This window comes from Mixophyes fleayi, chromosome 10, assembly GCF_038048845.1.
Source record: "Mixophyes fleayi isolate aMixFle1 chromosome 10, aMixFle1.hap1, whole genome shotgun sequence".
NCBI lineage: Eukaryota > Metazoa > Chordata > Amphibia > Anura > Limnodynastidae > Mixophyes > Mixophyes fleayi.
Genome location: NC_134411.1, coordinates 70,019,010 through 70,041,749, shown reverse-complemented (window position 1 = coordinate 70,041,749; position 22,740 = coordinate 70,019,010). Strand labels below are relative to the sequence as shown.

Below are 22,740 nucleotides of genomic sequence, written 5' to 3'. Positions count from 1 at the left end.
AAGCACAGGCTGTCATTTTTGTATGTACATATATATATATATATCTATATATATATATATATATATATATATATATATATACACATACATACATACACACACACATATATACATACACAAAAATGACAGCCCGGGCTTGCTGTGACCTGTAGCTCACCAATGTAAAATAGAGATTCATTATTCATTATTATTTATGGTGCAGCTTGATAAGTGATAAGAGCACACTAACAAAATAAGGGTACTGCTGCAGTGGGTGTGCACATAATCCAAAATGTACCAATGAAGATAAAACATTAACACTGTAATGAGCACGATATTATTATATGGGCTACAATTCCTTAAGCTACATAGTGTAGTGCTCTATATACATTGCTTTTCTTACTGGTTTCCTTTTATGATTTTTACCATATACTTTTCATGCCAAGGGCATGAAAAGTTGCACTTTTCATGCCTTTGGTATATTACAGAACTGCTCTATGGATATATCAGTATATCTTTATGTAACGCACATAGAAGAGCTAATCTGTGCCATTTCCAAGAGGAAGAAAACATGGGTCATGTGCCAAAGTGCCTCACATCCTTGGCTTACAACTAGGAAGATGAATGGCTAATAAATGTGACCAATTCATATATGCTTTCATTCAGTACATATACTGAGCCTATGCTGACCAGAAGTATACATTTGTAGTGGAGATAAATTTGCAATGACACAAAGAGTTAGGTTGGCCAACACTGCTGCTTGACGGAGCACTGAGTGACAGGATTAGAGTGCAGCAGCTACAGCAGTGTGCGGCCTTTGTTAGAAAGAGTAAACTATTATAGCAACAGGGATGTTGTGTTGAACCTTTAATAGGCTCAGTAGTAATTTAGCATAACAATGACTACAGTCTGCAAAGTAACACTGAAAACATTACAAATGTGTAAAATACCAATAATACAGACTCAAGAAAAAATACAAATAAATAATTCAAATAAAATCTGTCTTTCCTGGCAGAAGTACACCAGCAGGAAATGTTGTGATTAAAATAAAGCAGTTTCGCTCTATGTTAAATTACAGGACGGACAGTACATAAAATGAGTCTAATGCATATCAAACACGTGGATCTGTAATTTTGTTTCTAACATGGCAAAACAGTAAATTATATTGGAAAAAGTCACAAGACCACCGTTGTCAAGCGCTCCCATATGGCAGTCATTTTGAACGTCTCTAAATTAAACTGAAATATAATTTCCTGTGAGAAAATAAAAATCTAAAAATATAATTTCCTGTGAGGTAACATTATTACGTGTTTAATTTTAAATTCCATTACATGTAATATCAGTCCTATTAATATAATATGATAACTAAGATACTAATATTGAGACACCTCCTTTCCTCTAATCGAGGCTGGTCCTTATCACCTTGTACTCCAGTCCTTCTGACACACTGGTCACCCCAACACTCTCAATTCTTATTGCACCTTGTGGAGATAAACAAGTCCACGGGGTAAATGTATTAAGCTGAGAGTTTTCCGGCGGCTTTGAAAAGTTGAGAAGTTGCCTATAGCAACCAATCAGACTCTAGCTAGCATTTTGTAGACTGTACTAAAGAAATTATAGCTAGAATCTGATTGGTTTGTCTTAAAGGCAAACCATGCTTCTGTTCTGAAAGGATGAGTACATGATCTATTTAAAGTCATAAAAACTGGCACTGAGAAATGCTGGCCACACACTCGGGATATCTGCAGATTTATCATCCATCTGGCTCAATATAGTTGCATGTGCAGCCCTACAACAAACACTATGCCCAAGAATTATATCATCAAAATGGAATAGAGCAAATTCCAGTCCCCAGATGATCACTGCTGGATAGTGTGTGTGTGCCAGGCATCTGATAACTGCACCATAAAGCTACCATGCTTCAAAATCAATGAGAGGGTAATATGCAACAACATTTCAGATCAGTAGCTGCCCGTTCTCATACCAAATACATAAGTTACTATCATCACTATCCACCACTATTTATAGTATTATCACTCACCATCTGACATAAAGCTGTTCGCTATAGTCAAACAGAGGCACAACAATCCTTTAATATTCAAGCACTGGAGTACATTGCTACTATTATATGATGACTGTCCTAACAGGCTCACATATCATCCGGCTGCTTATCACAAGCAATGAATGTCCAATTTGCCCAACCATGTGCACGGAAAGAGGAACCTATTGTTTGGGCCAAGTACCATGGTCAGGGCCTGTGTGACCAGCTTTTCGTTCTATTGAACAACTTTTTACATCAAATTTCAGTGGACATCCTTTGACAGACCCTCCCATTGCACTCTGTGTACAGTAGGTGGCTTTCTATTACTTTAAATAATTCTTAGTTTCACTACACTTTAATTTTAACATTGTGATTCCCTTTCTATGCTCTAATAAGTCTATTTTAGCATTAGGCATATAGTTCATCATATTTTATGGTCAATGCAAGATATAACCAAAAACTTGTACAAAGGACAACATTATTGAACGTAGCCACTTACACATTTTGGATTTCCGTTTTTAGCTGGTATCTCAGTACTTGAGGGTTCACTTGGATCAAGATGAGAAAACGGTCTGGCGGCCCCCCATGATTCAAGATATCGTGTCATCCTGACTGAAGGCCGAACCTTGAGGCCGTCATTTACTCGAGGTCTGGGAATGTGATTGTTCTGAATCCGACGCTCCCTTGACTAAAGGTAATGGGAAGCATTAGAAACTATCACAGGGTCAGATGTATGTGTTACAGGTATCAGTGTAAGACAAATGTAAGGCACATTACAGTTATACATGATGGAAGGTTCTCCCTGCAGACTGACCCAATGGTTTACTGAGCATTTATAGAAAGAAAGCAACAACGACTACTTCTAAATGGTATATTCTATTTACAATATCCATGGGATGTGTATCCCACAACTATTTACAAATAGAACTACAATTCCCTTAAACTGGGAGATATATGAGACTTTAAATTGACAACAGCTGGCAAGCTATCTTATACTGGAGAATAACTAATGTACTCTATACAATGCTACATGGTTCTTATCAAAACCTTCTACCTTACTTCAGAAGAATCATTAGGACTAAGCAGGTATTTGACATGAAACATGGCACTGGCTGCACACATGTATAGGTCTCAGGATGTTGTGGTGTCATTCTGCTCTTGATATTCATATGGTGCTATGAATAATAGGCCTACAGACATATAAAAAGGGGCACAAACGTTCTATGCTTAATTATTCCTACCACAGGGGAATGCATATGTTAGTCATACTTGTAGGTTATCACTCTAATCAGGCTATGGATAAGCTTAAAGCGTTGCCTGCCACCTCCTTGCCTGCTCTCTGTCATACTTTCACACTTTTCTGGACCTGGTCAATCCCACAATGGCGTTATACCCCATCTTGTATATGATGTCTCACAAACCCTTGCATGAGCATTTTAACACATCAATTATCTTGGCACTGTCTATTTACGCCACTTATGAGACCTACAGTGATACGGTATTTAAAGCGGCAATGTCAGCCCCGTGCGCAATATAAAAAAGTTGATGGTGCTTGTAATTTTAACCCTAATCCTAATCCTATCCCTAACCTTTAAATTAGATAATAAAGTCGCTGCTTTAAATCTCACAATATCACTGATTTACATCAATCGGCATATAACAGGAGGATGTTGGGCATGTAGATTGTCATTTTTATGGTAAGTCTGCTTTTTATTTCTATAGGCATTGTGGAAATCGGATTTATTTTGTAGATATATTCGCTGACGGCATAATGACAGCCGTTAACGTGACTAGCGACGATTTCAGGTGCACCTCTACCAATAACATCCTATCTGGGTAACCCTGGATATAGTCCATTATTGATTCGGTCAGATTTCCTCAATTCTCTAAAGCTCTCTCTCTATATGTTGGTTGGGTATGTCACACCAACTAACATATAAACGACAAGAAGCAGACAGACAAAAACACTAATTACTAAAAGAGTGACATGCTTTAAATCTTCACTTACATTAACACAGACAGATGAGAGTTCCGAACAGACAGCTATGTAGACTGCTATAATTCCGAACATCCAGTATGCAGGCATGTTAGTTTTACATCAGAAAACACACCAACATTTAGACTAGTTAATTTAAAGCAGCAATGGGTGGACCCGGATTCCAAACCTAACCCTAACCCTACCGCTAACTCTAAAGCTAACCCTAACCCTAACTGTAATTGTAACCCTAACCCTAATCCTAAACGTAACTCTTACCCTAACCCAGAGATGAAATAATGTATTTTGCATTGCTGCTTTAAATGTAGGAATGTTTATGTGGCTTTATTTTGTAACAACGTGCCTGCATACTGAGTATTAAGAATTTATAGCAGTCTGTTCGGAACTCTCATCTGTCTGTGTTAATGTAAGTGAAGATTTAAAGCATGTCACTCTTTTAGTAATCTGTGTTTTTGTCTATCTACTCCTTGTTGGCTGTATGTTAGTCAGGAATTATGAGTACCACCGCTATATATAGGGCATGGGGTATTGAAGTAGCAGCTCAGGTTTCAGTCTGACCTCTCCTAAACTATCCACCCACATTACAAGCCAATCATTCAATCTAATCATTTCTTACCAAATTGTTAAAGAAGTGACAAGTGTGTGGATGACAATAGAAATGATAAATCACATGCAGACTGTCAGATCCATCTACAGCCGGATCAGGTGGTAAATTTTCATCCAAAACATTGTATTGACCTTATTAAAGTGGTTAGTGTTTTACTCATCTGATTAAAGTCTAACAATCCTACAACTGCCCTCCGAAGCACATTGTAAAGATTTTTCTGTTCTGTTAGAACAAAATTTAAAAATGTTTTAGGCAAGCCCTGATCTTATTATGTACTATCTGAATAAAAATGATCAGATTGAAAAGGATGTGATTATTACATATGTGCTATAATTATATATTGATGTATACAGTATGTTCAGAAACAGGAACAATTTTGTTTGTCTAAAGTCCTGGATAGAGACCTAGATAATACAAAAGCATCATAACCAAGTTCTAGATAGACCTCCCAGTCCGGGCAAACAGCCTCAGATTACTCAACTCCTTGCCTACCAATCTGTAGTTTAATCAATACAACAAATCCACGACTTTTTCCCCTTACATTAATATCACACTCACTCTTGGATCAACAACAAGGTAGGTTTTAATGTTCATTTCTTTCAGATAGGGGTCTCTGTGTTCTCCATGTCCTTCCTCCACACTGTAGGCTCCATTTAAGTGCTTCAATGTTGCTTCTGTGATGTGAACTCGACTGGGCAATGAAAGAGAAATGTCAAATAACTAAAAGAGAACAGCGAAGAAATGGAAAAAACAAAACTGCGGTGTTGGCAACGTAACCCGAGAAGCTTTCTTACGTAGAAAACAAATTTACACATCAATTTTGGTATATTTTGAAATCAATCTAATTATGCCCCTTACATTCCTTTTCAAGGGATACCACTGTTGTTCCAACAATCGTTCACTGCTGAGTCTAACCCAAAACCCCCTATGGAAGCAAAACTGACACTGTTTGCCTTTATGCGCAGCATATTGGAAGGTTCTGTATGTAAAAGCCTGTAATGCAAGGAGAGCAACATACCAACTCCAGGTTAGTGAGTATGTCTTGGGAATAGTACACAAATGGTACAATATATATTTTCTAGATGACAATTGTACAAGAACTGTGTGCTTCTTATAAATTGGGCTTTCATTTATTTAATTTATTTTTTTAAACTCTTTATTTAGAAAGGGGACAATGGTAAACAAAACCAGTGTGCAGCGATATACAAACATTCAAATAGGTCCATCCCATCTTTTTTGTATACATAGTGGGGGGGGGGGGTTAGCGGGGTGGAGAGGTGCAAAGTAGAATTAAATGACACCTACAGCACAATGATAAATGTTAATCGATATACAACATATATACAATGGTGTTAAGAAGGAAAAAACAGGAAGACAACCAAACAGAGCACATTGCGTTTCTTAGGAACTGAATAGAGAACGTACAGGCCGGGGAAACCCGAGGAAGCTTAGGGCGCAAGTTATGATCGGAGCTAGGAATCACGGAACAGAGAGTTCCGGCTCTCTGGAAGGTACCAGGGGGCCCAAACGAGGTTGAACTTATGGCGTTTGTCATGTAGATAGTAAGTAATAAATTCCATGTCTGCAATATGCTACACATACTTTTTAAGGGCCAGTAGGGTAAGTGGACTTCGATTTTTCCACTGGTTGGCTATTAAAGATTATTTATTTATTTTTTAGTGAAAAAAAGTGACATTAAATTTTCTCAGTTGATAAAGTCACCCTATTAAATGTTATGGCTGTTAACTGCAATGAAACATATATAGGTGTCAACTGCCACTAATTAAAATCTTACTGACTTATGTCAATTCTAACCATCAACTGTGGTACGATGGCCAGTTTTAAACAGGTTGAAGCATGGTAATTTCATGTCATTTCATGTCATTAAGGTAATGTTATACCTGGTCATCATTTGTCCTAGTGCTCAAAAATAATGTCATTAAAATGCACAAATTCCTATCATGAATGTCTGCCTCAAAGGATCAAACGCTGGAAGATAACAGTGCCAGAGTTGGTATATTAGACTTTCCTCTTTTTTAGCTAAACATTTAAGGTCCAGGCATAATTTGAAATGGGTCTTATTCAAATTTACACTCAGTTCAGTCTGGCTGCCTCTGAAGCTGCTGTTATAATAACTAAAATGAGACAGCATGTACTGACATTGGTTAACATTCCAGGATGCTTCCTATTGGTTACTATGACAGCAGGTAAATACTTGACTTCCTCCATAACATGTGCATCAAGTTGTTTTATTTGTACCAAAATTGCCATAGCCTAGGTGCTATGGCGATTTTTAACTAAACTAGATGTGTTATAGCTTAAAGTGTTGTGGATTCAACATTTTATATGCTGCTCCTGAAATGACACTGTGCCCTAATGTCTGTCTCCCCCAATATGGTAGTCCTAACATTTAGGATGCGGTTCATGAGGCAGTAAGCTGGGGATATACAACAAAAAAAAATTAAGGAAGGGTGACCTTACCCTGGTACTCCCGCAGATTCCATGCGATTGGCTAAGGAGACGTCATGTGACCAAACATCAAACTGCCACTTTCGCAATCCAATGACCCCGCAAAGAACATTTCCAGAATGCACTCCAACCCTCATGTTGATATCCGCTCCTGTGGCTTCTCTCACCTGCCTGCAGAAATAGAATTGCATCCTCAAATTCCTATAAATAGACTACTTGTCCTGAAAAGAAATTGCCGTTACGCTTGGTGTTTACATGATATATTTATTAAAGGAACCATTTTCTGTGCAGTCACAGTTAGAAGGGATCATTTATGAGGATGCAAAAATTCAGACTGCAACACAAATCTTATGTCACTTGCCTACTTTTGTATATACTATTTTTGACTGGAGTTTCTTCAGGCATGCACATATTTACCCACTGGTAACATTATATCACCCTGCACCATAGCTAAATTTGGTGAACCGGGGCTTGTGATGCCCTTCCTTCCTCCAGAGGTCCCCACTCTGCTCTTCTGAACTGAAAGCACAAATGGGTCATCAGTGCTTATATGCTGTGCCTCAGAACTGAAAGTCCAAATGGGTCATCAGTGGTTATAAGCCGAGCCTCAGAACTGAAAGCCCAAATGGGTCATCAGTGCTTATATGCCAAGCCTCAGAATTGAAAGTCCAAATGGTCATCAGTGCTTTTATGCTGAGCCCCAGAACTGAAAGTCTAAATGGGTCATCAGTGCTTACCATATATGCCGAACCTCAGAACTGAAAGTCCAAATGGGTCATCAGTGATTATTAGCTGAACCCCAGAACTGAAAGTTCAAATGGGTTATCAGTGCTTATATGCCGAGCCTCAGAACTGAAAGTCCAAATGGGTCATCAGTGCTTATATGCCGAGCCTCAGAACTGAAGGTCCAAATGGGTCATCAGTGCTTATATACCAAGCCTCAGAACTGAAAGTCCAAATGGGTCATCAGTGCTTATATGCTGAGCCCCAGAACTCGAAGTCCAAGTGCACATATGTTGGGCTAAGTGCATGCTCAGAAAAGCAGAGCAGGGGCCAAGGCAGCAAATGGAGAAGCACGGCCGGGCCTCGCTCAAGTCTGGGACCACAGGCTCTCCATTCCCTGCAATAGCTGGAGTTATGCCTCTGCCGACTGCGATATTTCTCCTTAGATGGTCTGGGTGCATACTAGATTTAATTTTGTTGCTAGTCATCATTTTTCAGTATAAAATGATCTCCAAATTGTTCTGAGCACCTGAACATTACATCAAGCAACTCTATTTATTTTTTGCTGTATGGTGCAGTTTTTCCAAAGAGCATGTCATATCATCATCATCATTTATTTATATAGCGCCAACATATTCCGTAGCCTTTTACAATTGGGGACAAACATAATAAACTAATAAACAAACTGGGTAAAACAGACAAAGAGGTGAGAAGGCCCTGCTCGCAAGCTTACAATCTATGGGACAATGGGAGATTGACACATGAGGTTAAGTCTACATTTTGCATTTTGGCCCAGCCAGACTGCAAAGGTAAAAGGGACTCATAAGCTAAATGAACCCGTCACACAACAATGTTGGTCAGGGGGCAGCCGTCCCGCGTGAAACTGTGTAACAGGTTAAAGGTAGCGAGGTTAAGAGGGTGGCAGAGGAATATTATAAGCTTGTCTGAAGAGGTAGGTTTTTAGAGAACGCTTGAAAGTTTGTAGACCAGAGGAGAGTCTTACTGTGCGAGGGAGAGAATTCCATAGAGTGGGTGCAGCCCGAAAAAAGTCCTGTAACCGGGAATGGGAGGATGTAATGAGGGTGGATGAGAGACGCAGATCTTGTGCAGAACGGAGTTGCCGAGTTGGGAGATATTTTGAGACAAGAGAGGAGATGTATGTTGGTGCAGCTTTGTTGATGGCCTTGTAGGTTAGTAAAAGTATTTTATATTGGATTCGGTACAAAACAGGCAGCCAGTGTAGAGACATACAGAGTGATTCAACAAAGGAAGAACGATTTGCAAGGAAAATCAGTCTTGCCGCAGCGTGAAAAATAGATTTTAGAGGTTTAAGTCTGTTTTTGGGAAGACCAGTAAGGAGGGAATTGCAATAGTCAATGCGGGAGATGATGAGTGCATGAATTAAGGTTTTTGCAGTGTCTTGCGTGAGATATGTGCGAACTCTGGAAATGTTCTTTAGATACATGTAGCAGGATTTAGATATAGAGTCAATGTGGGGAACAAACGATAGGTGTGAGTCAAGGATTACACCTAGGCAGCGAGCTTGTGGGGTGGGATTTATGGTCATGTTATCAACAGAGATAGAAATGTCAGGTATGCTCTTGTTGGCGGGTGGGAATATTATTAACTCTGTTTTAGAAAGATTAAGTTTGAGTTGGCGAGAGGACATCCAAGATGAAATGGCAGAAAGACAGTCAGTTACACGGGACAACACAGATGTCGAGAGATCAGGAGAGGATAGATAGATTTGGGTATCATCCGCATAGAGATGATACTGAAAGCCAAATGAACTTATTAGATTTCCAAGAGAAGCGGTATAGATAGAGAACAGCAGAGGACCTAGCACTGAGCCTTGTGGTACTCCAACTGATAGGGGAAGCGGAGCAGAGGTGGCTCCAGAGAAATTAACAGTGAAAGAGCGATTAGAAAGGTAGGATGAGAACCAGGATAGAACAGTGTCTTGAAGCCCTAGGGATTGCAGCGTTTGCAGGAGAAGAGAGTGGTCAACGGTGTCAAATGCAGCTGAGAGATCAAGGAGAATTAGGAGAGAGTAATGGCGTTCAGTTTTAGCAGTGATCAGATCATTGACAACCTTGGTCAACGCAGTCTCTGTGGAGTGTTGAGATCGAAAGCCAGACTGAAGAGGATCCAACAGGTTGTTAGCGGAAAGAAAGCATGTGAGGCGAGTGTAAGCAAGTCTCTCTAGAAGCTTGGAGGGGCACGGCAGCTGAGAGATGGGACGGTAATTTGATAGAGAGTTTGGGTCGGAATCTTGTTTTTTTAGAATAGGAGTAATCACTGCGTGCTTGTATAGTGATGGAAAGATGCCAGTAGAGAGCGAGAGATTACAGATTTGAGTTAGAGGTGAAATGAGCACAGAAGACATACATCATATCCTTGGAAGCATTATAAACTGATTAATGTACCTGATATTCAGAGTTAATATTGATCACCTTTGGGTTTAATAACATTCACCTAAGACAGATTGCTCACATAAATAATCATGCCTTTATAGTATTCACATCTATCAATCAGGAATTTGTGACTTTCTATATAAGTTATGAGTATTCCATTAGTTATCATTTCTAAACATATTAGAGTTTGGACATTAATTAGTAGTACTATGCCCATGATCCAGTTGATGTTTTTAGTAGTATACCTATATGTTAGAAAACCAATTCAGTTATTAGACAATATTAAAAAAAAAAAAAAAGTAAACAAAATTAAAATTTAAATACAGATCATAATTTTGTAGGAAATATTCCACCTGTACTTACTTTATTGCTTCAACCATATCGAGCCCCATCTTGACGCAGTTCTTAGCGTTGTTGGGTAAAGACACTGGCAGACCAGAGACACAGTAATAACAATCTCCTAAAATCTTAATCCTCATGCACTCATTTTCCTGTATAAACAAGAGACACAATTATAATGATTGCAGTGTTAAATGTACAAATTCCGAACGTGGAAACTTGATAACGCTGAGAGTGTGCAGAAACATAAGTGAATTGTTGAGTTGAAAACACCATTGTGTTACTAAATATGTAAACTGTATAAATATGAGTGGTAATGTGCGTTGTTTGGTAGTTATCAAGTTCTCTACCTTTGGGAGGTTTATGCTCTTGAAAATCAAAATAAAATCTATTTATAACAATGGCTTGTGGTAAGGAAACATGTTACTTAATATTTTGGTTCCAAAGAATGAAGAGTTCTGTACTGGGGACCTGAACTTCAGCAACATGTGTCCGCAGGATGCTACATATAGATACGGATACGGAAAGTGTGCGTCTTCTTCCATTCTAGTCAACAGTTCAAAACCATTTGTTATACAATTACTTCCTGAATGTTTACACCCAGCATGTGTTGTAACTCTATTTTATCCTGAATTAGCCAAGCAATATCCTGTCCTCTTGAGTGTACTGTGGCTGTAAACTTAAACTGTATGTTAATTTTATGGGGAGGAAATGGAACAAATGCCAAGAGGGAGAACAGTCCACACTAATTATTCATGGAGGAAAAGTGACATATGGAAAGGAGAATAAAAACGGCACACATTGAAATTTCAGTTGCAGTAAGCGGAAGAATAGGCACCTAAAGAGCCAATTCTAAAAACCTCCATGGGGGTTAGGCCTAGTCCAACATGGCTTTGCCAAGGTGAAAATTTACTCATTTTTTTTTGCTTTAGTTTCCTAAATGAATCAGGCCCAATGTCTGTTTCCTGTGGGCCAAAATTTGAATGATTGTTCTTACCAACTAAACCTTCCATATTTCTACACACCTCCCAACTTCTTCTACTTATCTACTCTCCCGGAATGTCTGGAAGACTCACGAAATTTGGGTAGTTCTCGCTGAGCCCGGGGAGAGCAGGGGGTAAATGTATCAAGCTGAGACTTTTCAGGCCGGTTTGAAAAAACAATCAGATTCTAGCTGTACATTCTACAAAATGATAGCTAGAATCTGATTGGTTGCTATAAGGAACTTCTCCACTTTTCAAACCCGCCGGAAAATTCTCAGCTTGATACATTTACCCCAGGACAGAATTCGTAGCAAATTTCATCATTTGGCCCTGCGACGCGATGATTCTATTACAGTGTTTCTCTGTGATGGTGGGCCAAAATGAAGTGATTTGCACTTGCAATCTGCCCCCCTCTGGGGCAGGATGCAAGTTGGCTATTATGCTACATCTTCTACCCAGATTAACAAGTGTCTAAACTACTCTGGTCATAGTCCTCTAGTAAGTCCCCCCTATGTTACCTACATCTCCTCTATCAAGACTCTAAAAAGGTTGGCACCTCTAGAATTTAAGATATGGGAATTCTTACCCACAGGGGTTGGGAGTGGGAGGAAACCACCATTAGTACTGTACTCCTCACAGTCTATAAACCTAGCAGTTTATCTGCAGTTAGGTTCCTGGACTGAGAGAAGGAAATGAAGAGACAACTGTGACCAGCTCTTGTGGAAGGAGTGGAAGAAATGGTGGACACCTTAAGACCACAAGGTAAGGCGCATTTCAAAAATATATTTCTATGTATAGAATAATAGGAAGTCAAACCATAGTTACAAGTAAACAAAAATATTTGTATATAATGACAAAAATCAACATTTTGACATTTATTCTATCCCACTCTCCTCTGGCTCCACTGGACAGTGTCCTACTCCCACGGCCAGTGCACCACTATTAAAGCAAGTCTCCAATGATGGAGATAGACAAATTAACTACACAAATCTAACATTATCTCCGTCAAAGCCTGTTTGTTAAATAAATTCACTACACTACACCTGCTAGCGCCACAAATCAGTCTCATTCTGCCAGCCTGTACCACATACACATCTCACTCTACCAGCTTCTGCCACACACACATCTCTGCCAGCATGTGTCACATATACATCTCACTCTACCAGCCTGTACCACATACACATTTCACTCTGCCAGCCTGTACCACATACACATCTTACTCTGCCAGCCTGTACCACATACACCTCTCACTCTGCCAGTCTGTACCACATACACATCTCACTCTACCAGCCTGTGCCACATACACATCTTACTCTGCCAGCCTGTACCACATACACATCTCACTCTGCCAGCCTGTACCACATATACATCTCACTCTACCAGTCTGTACCACATACACATCTCACTCTACCAGCCTGTGCCACATACACATCTTACTCTGCCAGCCTGTACCACATACACATCTCACTCTGCCAGCCTGTACCATATATACATCTCACTCTACCAGTCTGTACCACATACACATCTCACTCTACCAGCCTGTACCACATACACATCTCTCTTTACCAGCTTGTGCCACATACACATTTCAGCCAGCCTGTGCCACATATACATCTCTGCCAACCTGTACCACATATACATGTCTCACTCTGCCAGTCTATGCCACATGTACACGTCTCACTCTGCCAGTCTATGCCATATACACACATCTCACTCTGCCAACCTCTGCCACACACACATCTCTGCCAGCCTGTGCCACATATACATGTCTCATTCTCAGGATTTCATATGTATACAAAGATTTTTTTTTATTAACTTTCAGAAGACTTATAATCAGCTTATATCACAATTCAACCAACGCATATTGTAGTGTCTCACCTTTGCTATCTGGTCAAACTTTCCAAACAGTTCATTCAACATGACAACAAGCTCCTTGGGTGAGCAGTCACTGGCGAGTCGAGTAAACCCCACAATATCTGCATAGAGGATGCTAGGATGATAGGGGATAACTGAAATTAGTGAACAAGCCTTGGACTAGTTATGCCATTTAATGAGGGTAAAAGGGTGAGTCCCCTACACAGTTATGTGGACCCTAACTTACCTGACATTTTGGTGCCGCTTTACATATAAGCTATGGAAGTTTTTGTCCGGTTGGCGGATGTCATTAGTTTCCTTTAGTCTGTCCTTAATAGCCAACTTCATCTCCATGGAAATATAAACAGGGAGTACGGACAACAGCAGGCTCTCCTGGGAAGGGTGTCAGGCACGGGAGTTATATTGGGTAATGCTTATGTTATAGAATGTAAAACGGAAAAAGAGTGCTAGGAGTGAAAGAAGAGGAGGAAGTGGAGAAGGAAAAATAAGAATGAGAAAAAGAATTAGGGAAAGATAGAAGATGCAGATATTTCTACTGAGTAGATAGCATTCATACGCATACAATAAATCCTTTATGACCAGTTGTTTAAATCTTCTTAACGACTTAACCAGTTTTTTTGTACTTTACAATGCATTGGATTTATTGGTTAAAACTGTGTTGGAAGGAACACATCAATATAAGATACCATTTTATAATTGCATGTTTAGCAATGTGATCATTTTAAACAGTTCGTTCATCAAGTATTTGCTTCTCACGCACATTATAACTTTGATTAGACAGAGCAGTAAGGCTCGTTTACAAAACTGCTATAAGAGGTTATTTTATCATGGCACACACCTACTTTTGTACAAATGCACCCGTCTCTTACAATAAGTGCATGAATTTGTGAGCAAAGATGGCCACAGTAGTGTTTAACTTTGGAGAAGACATATTTTGGTGGGAGTTCAATACTTTGGAACAGCATACAATATTTTCTCTCCATAAAAGGACTTTATTTATTCAGAAATTGGGTCTATACTATACCATATTGCTCTATACTCTTAAAGGGATATATTCTGCATCTTCCATTTGGCAGTAAAGCACATTTCTAGGATCACTTTGAACAATACATAAACACTTCCATACACCCAAAAGTGACTCTTGTAATTAAACCGTACTGTCCCCTCACTGTCACTATTCTTTTAAGACACAAATGAAGCTAAATTTAGTAGTGTTTTAGGTGGAAAAACAGACTAGTTTTAATTAATCAAAAGAGTAGTCCAGATTGTGTTTACAGGATGGACTCTACATTATCTATATACATTTTCGGGTGAATCTACAGACCCCACAAATGATTTCTCAGAGGTAATTTCACAGACCAAGATGTAAGGCCTATAAAGGGAAAGGGTTTGAAAAAGTGGAGATGTTGCCTATAGCAACCAATGAGATTATAGTTATCATTTATTTGGTACATTCTACAAAATGACAGTTAGAATCTGATATACCAAGGGGTATATTTAGTAAATATACCCCTTGGATTTTAATGGCACAATTACAAGCATATAATGCATTCTTGCCTACTTTTTGGACCTCCTTTGCTGGAGATACATTGGGGAGGTCCAAGAGATAAGTGAGTGGGAGGAGACAGTGTGATTTGTGTCATCATGGCCACATCATGGTGCAGTGGGGGGCGGGGACAAGATAATGCAATTTGCATAGAACAGCTCCATCTGGGACAGAAAGTGAAGCGGGATATGAACTGGTGGCCTACTCTGACGGGAATCTGGGAGGACTCTCCAAAATTTGTGACTCTGCCAGACACTCCAGGAGAGTAGGCAAGTACGTCTACATGTGATCACATTGGATGGATTGTCCTCAACACAAGCTTTTAACAATGTGATTAAATAAACATTTACTAGATGCACTTATAGGCCAGAAGTTAGGGAATCTTTTAACTTTCCATTTTTCATACAAGGAAGATAGTGAAGAGTGTGTGTGTGTGTGTGTGTGTGTGTGTGTGTGTGTGTGTGTGTGTGTGTGTGTATATATATATATATATATATATATATATATATATATATATATATATATATATATATATATTATCTTCTATAAAATCTATTCTTATATTAGGGGAGTAGTGATATCACTTGTGCCACATGGCTCATTTTAAAGGTGTTCCGTGATGGAATGCATAATTTCCAGTAAAAATAAAACACATGAAGTTATGTGGATCATCTTAAACAAGTGACATGCTTTGTTTCAAATACACACTTGTATATTACAAGGATTAATGTAACCCTTACAGTAAAATTAAAACATATTAGAAATCACCAGTATCATACTTGTATAAGCTCCTTGATGATTTCTTTTGACCTTATATTTTACTGTAGGGTACATTATTCCCATTATATCAGTGCAAAAATCACATTAATGGTATTGTGCGCCTTGATTTGCACAGGTTCATCTAGCTTTTTGCCAAAGCGCATTGGGTTTGATGAGCAGCATTTTTACAGGAGCTGAATTTTGCGCAGGCCAATAAGAGGAGTTGGATGGAGTGAGGGCGTACTCTGCAAAGCAAGCAGGGGGAGCATTGGTGCGCCTAGTTTTGTGCAGCAGTGCTAAAAGAAGTTTTCTTTTTTGTGAAGAGAGATTATTTAAATGACATAGCTGGGTGCATAGAGAGCATTATATGGATGATCTCTGCTTTCTGGTAGAGCAGACAGCCATTCCCACTCCACAATTTAATTAGGTGGCACAGTTTGGGTCTCGTCCGCTACCTTTTATTGGGACGTATTCTGCCCCTTTCAGCTGCACTTAAAGTGGTTTTCTAGGCACACTTTCCAAAATGTAAAAAAAAAAAACGTTTGAAATACAAAGTGCCTCATGTTATAATAATAATTCCAAGTCCCTTCACTCATGATAAATTTAAGGTAATAACAGGCTAAAATTAGTAGTATTTTAGTATAAAATTGACTTTAAAGAAATGGGTGGTCCTAAAGTGGTAGGAAGTGGGACTTTGCCAGATTTTTCCACCTCCCACAAGCCTAGGTTCACCTCTAGTTTATGGTGGCGCTTTCCAAAAGGAGAATAGGCATGCACACACTGTAGACCATCCAGGAGCACCAGAGTAGTTTTGGAATGTGCATCCAGTGCACTATGTCCAATGAGGTCCAGAGTCTACTCATCTGATGACAAAAAAGGTGAAATGTATATATTTCTTTCAGAGTCCTTGGGGTATATTTACTAAACGGCAAATTTGGAAAAGTGGTAATGTTGGCTAGAGCAACCAATCAGATTATAGCTATCATGTATTTAGTACATTCTACAAAAGTGACAGCTGGAATCTGATTGGCTGCTATAGGCAATATCTCCTCTTTTTCAAACCCGCGGTTTAGTAAATATACCTCCTTGTCTTTAATCGGATTCTCCTCTCAATCAAGAGGAATGCGGAGGATGTTATATAAAATAAGTGATGTTTAAACACTACCGAAAAAATTGTTTAATAATTTCCTGAAAAATAAAATTAGTTTTACTGTATAGGAGTTATCCACTTTTGATTCAACTCAGGACCTGCATCCAATCTAATCAGTTGGTGCATTACACACAATCTCCATCTATAACACAGAATGTTTGTGACCTTGGAGCCCCTCCTCCTGGAATTGCTCTCTGAAAACAGGTAATAATGGGATTTTGGGTACACACTCAGCAAATCGTTAAAGAGGAGAAGCACAATGGAATGAATTGAGGTTATTCAGAATTGGGTAACCTCAATCTGGGACTGTCTTTTTGAAGCTGTACCATCCTTTTATAATAATTATTTTTATATCACATTACATCAAACCAAGAACCACTGGAGTCTCCTACCTGTTGCCGCTTTTGCAGTTCAAGTTTCATCTTTACCCGAATGCACTTCACAGTATAGCTGTACAGGTCCCTGGAAGCATCCAACATGTGGTATTTGTGAAATGCCCCTATTAGATTCCCACAGAGGAAGATAATGGCATTGGCAATAAGCTGAAAGATACAGAGATAGATACAGCTTATTGATAAATAGAGGCTAGAAACACTTAACATGTGTCCCTGATTTACAGTGAAAAAAGTACAAACACAGTATATAATACTGGCTACTCTGGGGGCCTGTAGATAAGTGATGTTCTCCGCTTACTCAACAATCAAGATATTTCAGCTAACCATATAGTTATTTACTATTTACAATTTATAATAGTTAATTTCCGCTAGAGCTGTAAAAAGCAGTGTGGTCTATGAAACAAAATGCTCATTTGGAGTCACAGGCTGTATAGACTGCATATAATGTATGACATAAAGCTGTAATACAGGTTGCAATTATCAGTATCAAAACTGTGTTGGATTTTTTTAAAACACACTTCTACCCATACGTATGACCCTAAAGATGTAAATTATATTGCGGCTGAAAATTGTACGTTTATATTTTGCCAACAGAAGGCTGAAATGATGCATAATGTTGTTGTGTAACAGGGTAAATTTGAAAAATAGATTTTATACCAGGTAGTATTACTATTGCACAATGGTAAAACTATTTTTTTTCTTAAACTTGTTTATTAAAGGTCAATACAGTACAGTCCAACAGATAAAAGATTTGAAACCTTACAGCACTCATCTTCATACAAACAGTAGAGATATGAGTTTAGTAGCTAGATATCAGGATAAATACTGTAAGACCCATTTTTGGATAGTAGGTGAAAGGGGAGGCTGGAGGGCAGGGGGATGGAGAGGGAAACGGTGTGATAAGAACCGTCAAAGAGAGGAAAGTGGAGAGGAGAAAGAGAAGAAGAGGGAGAAAATTAAGTAAAGGGAGAAACAATGTGGAAGAAGGATATCCAGGGACCCCAAACTTTGTCAAATGATTTGGAATTCTTAAGGATGCTAGTCATATACTCCATGTGCTGAACGTGCCAGATCTACTAATGACTGATTGGAGAGTGAGGGAGAAAGACTGTTTCCAGTCAGCAGCAAGTTGACAGGTGGTCGCTGGGAGAATTTGTCTAATGAGTTTATTTGGAAGAAATCTGAAGACAGAGGGGGAACATGAATAGGGAGGGTCTAGAAGAGGTACAGAAGTCTAGGGAGTATATTCATTTTTAGGTTCCAATCCAAGATATAAAGTGATGGGACCATGAACCTAGGTCTGACTTGGTTACGGAGAGTAAGCTGGGAAAGTTAGCCTGAAAAATCTGATGAATGGTAAAACTATTAATTATACATTGAAAGGATGACAATCCAGAATAAACCTAGTATAACAATATAAAGTGTTGGGATAAGACCCCTGGAGGAGTGATTAAGATGACGAGGATTTTCAACTATAGACATTAGTCTGCTGGAAAGATGGACTCTAGATGCTAAGGAAATGTATATTATCTGCAGATACTGATAAAAAGTCCCCACTGTAAAGACTCGCAATTCTTGGAGGTCAGAAAACTAAGGGAATGCTCCCATGTTTCCGATGATCATTTCGGAAGGATATAGGCTACCTAATTTAGACCATGCCAGAGCCATCTGAGAGGAGAGACCCGGAGAAAAGACAAATTGTCCCACAAGGGGGTCCGAGGGGAAGGGGATAGAGCTAAACCGCTGGATTTACAGTAACTAAACCAAATAACTGAAGATAGTCTGTTAATTGATGGGTGAGTGCTGTGGTAGATCTCAGGGCTGGGGAAAGCCTTAGTAAGGCATTAATGAGGGGACCTCCTAAAGCTGCTGATTCATTATTAACCCGGTGGAGAATGCCATTAAATACATTGTGCCAATGAGACTGCAAGACTATATACATGAAGACTAGGGATATCTTGGCCACCATAGAAGGTATTTGCCGGATATGAGCCTGGATATGCGGCTCCATGGTTTGTTCTTGTCTAAGTTTTTTTTTTTTCGCGAGGAGAGAAATCGCTTTATTGCATTCTGCTGCCCCCAGAAGGTCAAAGATTTTTTAAAAGATCAAGGAAAGGATGATGCACATTAGCCCTACAAATATTAGGGGAAAGTCGGCTATCTAGAAAAATGAAAATGATTTGAGAATTTGCTCTGTGGAGGCGAGAGTAGGCTCAGTCTGTACCGTTGATTACTGGAATGTTCTTTACGGAGGGCAGCAAATCTCTTTATAGATTTCATAGATTGAGCCTGAGAGGGGGAAGGAGGGGATCGTGATCTATCCAGGCTGGGATTTAGAATCATATTAAAGAACCCTCCAATTCCAGGTGGCCTTCTGTATGTGAAAGAGAAGGTAAGAAGAAAGACTGGCTCATTTTGACAGCGTAACAACAGACAAGGATGTTAATGGTCTGACCTAAGGTGCTAACCACTATAATGGACATCCCTCGGGTCTGCAATGATGCGTTGGGCAATAAATGGGTTATTGTTGTGGATTAAAATGGTCACACCTTTATCCTTAGATTTACTTTACTTAATAATTCAAACATTATAAAGTATACTACGAGATAACTTTACAATAATCCTTCTGTGCTTCTCCGTTCCTCTGGGATGTTACAACAATTCATTTTCTTTATCTCAAAAGTTGCATGTATTTTTTTTAGGTCAGGACTCAAGATAAAGAGAAAAAGATATTTATAAATATACGTAACTGAAAAATATATAAATAAATATAATTAATACTTGCATGTACTCTTGTTTGATAACACTGATTGGAAATGATTGTCTTCTAGGTGCTCCACATGTCAGTAAGGTGTCCCCTAGCTAAACTATCATAATGTTGACTGCCAGTGGAAAACGTCTCTGTCCTTTTTACTTAACAGCTATGTCAAATCATAAATGCAGATAAAATGTGGCACTGCATTATACAGCGCTTGTACCACAATATATTAAATTAAAACCCCTTTTAACCAAATATGTTACCTAGTGAATATGTTCAATTACTGTACAAGAAAATAAAAACACTAGGTAAATAAGGGATGCCAAGCATATTTAAAGCAAGGGCTTCCACACAGGTGTTGTTCATGCATTAACTAAACAAACAACATCCCAGCATGGTCAGGGTCAGGTATAAAAAGGCTGGACTGCCCTGAAAGAGAGGTAGGTGGATGTCAGGGCACATTTGGCAGGAGCTTCTGAGACAAGTTGTGCTACTTGCTAATGTTTCACAAGCAGTTGTGTCAAAGGTGATGCCAGCAAAGAACTCAGAGGGAAAAACATTATCGGCATAGGGCAACAGTGAGCAGGAACGTGATATCCATGCGTGAATTTGAAGTGTAAGGCAAAAATCTGCAGATTAATTCTCATCAAAACTCCACAGAACCAGACATCATAGTCCGATTACCACAACTGTCAATGCATGTGTGCAGTGCAAAATACAACAGGCAGCTGTGGAAGGTGATATGGCCAGGTGAATCATACCATCTCATGTATGTTAGTGAAAATGTAAAATAAACACATGAAGACCACATGAAAAATAATTAGGCACTTTTCATGAATTTTTCATTCTGTAGAATATTTTTTTTTAGAAGAGTTTAATTAAAAAACACTGTACCAAGCAAATGAAACCAAAAGACTTAAAATTACACCTCTGCATTAGTATTAATGCATGCCTAGTCCACACCATATGAGGGGTACTTGGGCATGGTCTCCAGCACTATGGTAGGGGCTATACATAACTTCACTGAAATCCAGAAATAGAGCACAGCAACTCTATTCTGCCGTCCTTCTCCATACAAGAGTAGCCACACACCGATGGAACAAAGGTTAGAAATTCTAGCCCTAGACTGTAGAATAATTAACAATTTTGGCACCCTCAACATCCTGGGGAAGGGTGTGCCAGGACCACACCACTAGGCAAGGGCCAATCTAGGCCCTTAATACTAGACTAGAAGTAGAATATTTATTTAACAAAATCCCATTCGTGCTTTTACTGCAAGATTTAGCATTCCCAAGTGTTATCTTCACAGCTCTCTATCAGTAATACCTGTCCTACCAATTTAGTAAACTATAAATTGGAATTCTTGTGGAAAGCTGAAACTTAAAACAGGGGTCATCAAGAAATTTAGGATGGGTCCCCATTAATCCTGTATTTTGTAGTGTTAACTGCCAACAAGTACACTAATCATATTTTCTAATTATTATTTTATACAAGTCTGACATTTTATATTCAGCATAGATAAAAGTATAATTATTAAAAGAGAAAACTTGCACCTGTTCAAAAACATAAACAAAGTTATAATACAAACATAGACAGCGTATACAACCATGGAGTTGTTAAATCAATATGAAATGGAAAGTGGTGTCACAAGGGTGTGTGTGTGACTATCATAAGTAAGAAAGATCAAAGGACATGAGGAAGTCACAGGGAGGGGGAAAGGAGGGGGGAAGACAAGCCCAGGAAGCCCGGTGGTCACAATTCCAAGATGATAATTTATCTGTTAAATAATTTGAAGTTTTAGTTTGTTTTAGCTACAAAAGTTCACGGTGAGTGAGCTGTTGTAGATTATCCAACCACACCAAATTTGTTCAGATTTTGTGAGATCTATTGTGCAAATATGCAGACACCCTAAAGTATTTTTAACAATGTATTTAATTTATAATGAAAAGAAAGTACATTGGAGGGTGTGTCTAGAGAGATCCTCAGGGATTTAATATATCCTGAACCTGACCAACTAAACTCCTCTGATACCTTGTAACCTAAATGTGGTAAGCTATTCTCTTTTTGCCGTTACCTATAAGATGATGAAAAAGGAGCAGACATCTGTCACATTGGACTCACAAGATGACAAGCTAGATGGTCCTATCATTTGGATGTTGTTTATACTGTGCTGCCAACCACTGCAGGATCATGCACTGAACTCTCCAATACACCATTGGTCAACACACTGACTGCCACTACGAAGAAAGTAACACTCTCCTCTTACAATCCCTGAGGCTAGGAAGACAAATTTGCACCCAATCAACAAGCAGAGCTGTAAACTAACAATTTGCATTCTCACTCTAACCTATCTGAGTTATTCCAAATTGGAATAATGGAGGAGATTGCAGTAGACAGTTTAAATTTCAGTTTGTATATGTCGGAGACAGGTAAACAAAATTTTAGGGAGGGGATGAAATTTAGTTGGGGCAGACTGTGTTTTTAAGTAGTCCCCAGATAGGTGCAAGAAAATTTGACCTGCTAAGTTCTATCCATATGATCAGCATCCCCTCTCTAAACAATACGTAACACTAAATTTCCCAAACTGATGGAACTGGCAGACTTTATAGATTGGGTCAAGGATGGGATCAAGTATTTTATATGTATTTTTTAGGACTCACACTTGAGAAGATGCAAAAAAAAGTTACTTTATTTCCTCCCATGTGT

The 22,740-nt window shown here is 38.9% G+C and overlaps 1 protein-coding gene across 4 annotated transcripts in view; it reads right to left on the bottom strand.

Moving 5' to 3' along the window:
- ADCY7 (adenylate cyclase 7) overlaps window positions 1–22,740 on the bottom strand; it is a 161,941-nt gene that overhangs the window by 27,070 nt on the left and 112,131 nt on the right. For all 4 annotated transcript variants that reach the window (XM_075188855.1, XM_075188852.1, XM_075188853.1 and 1 more), the window contains exons 5-11: window positions 17,274–17,423; window positions 13,653–13,798; window positions 13,430–13,541; window positions 10,593–10,720; window positions 7,105–7,263; window positions 5,182–5,314; window positions 2,520–2,708 (exon numbers count right to left, since the gene is read on the bottom strand). In XM_075188855.1, the coding sequence (XP_075044956.1) occupies window positions 2,520–2,708; window positions 5,182–5,314; window positions 7,105–7,263; window positions 10,593–10,720; window positions 13,430–13,541; window positions 13,653–13,798; window positions 17,274–17,423 (1,017 nt within the window). The remainder of the gene's footprint in view (window positions 1–2,519; window positions 2,709–5,181; window positions 5,315–7,104; window positions 7,264–10,592; window positions 10,721–13,429; window positions 13,542–13,652; window positions 13,799–17,273; window positions 17,424–22,740) is intronic.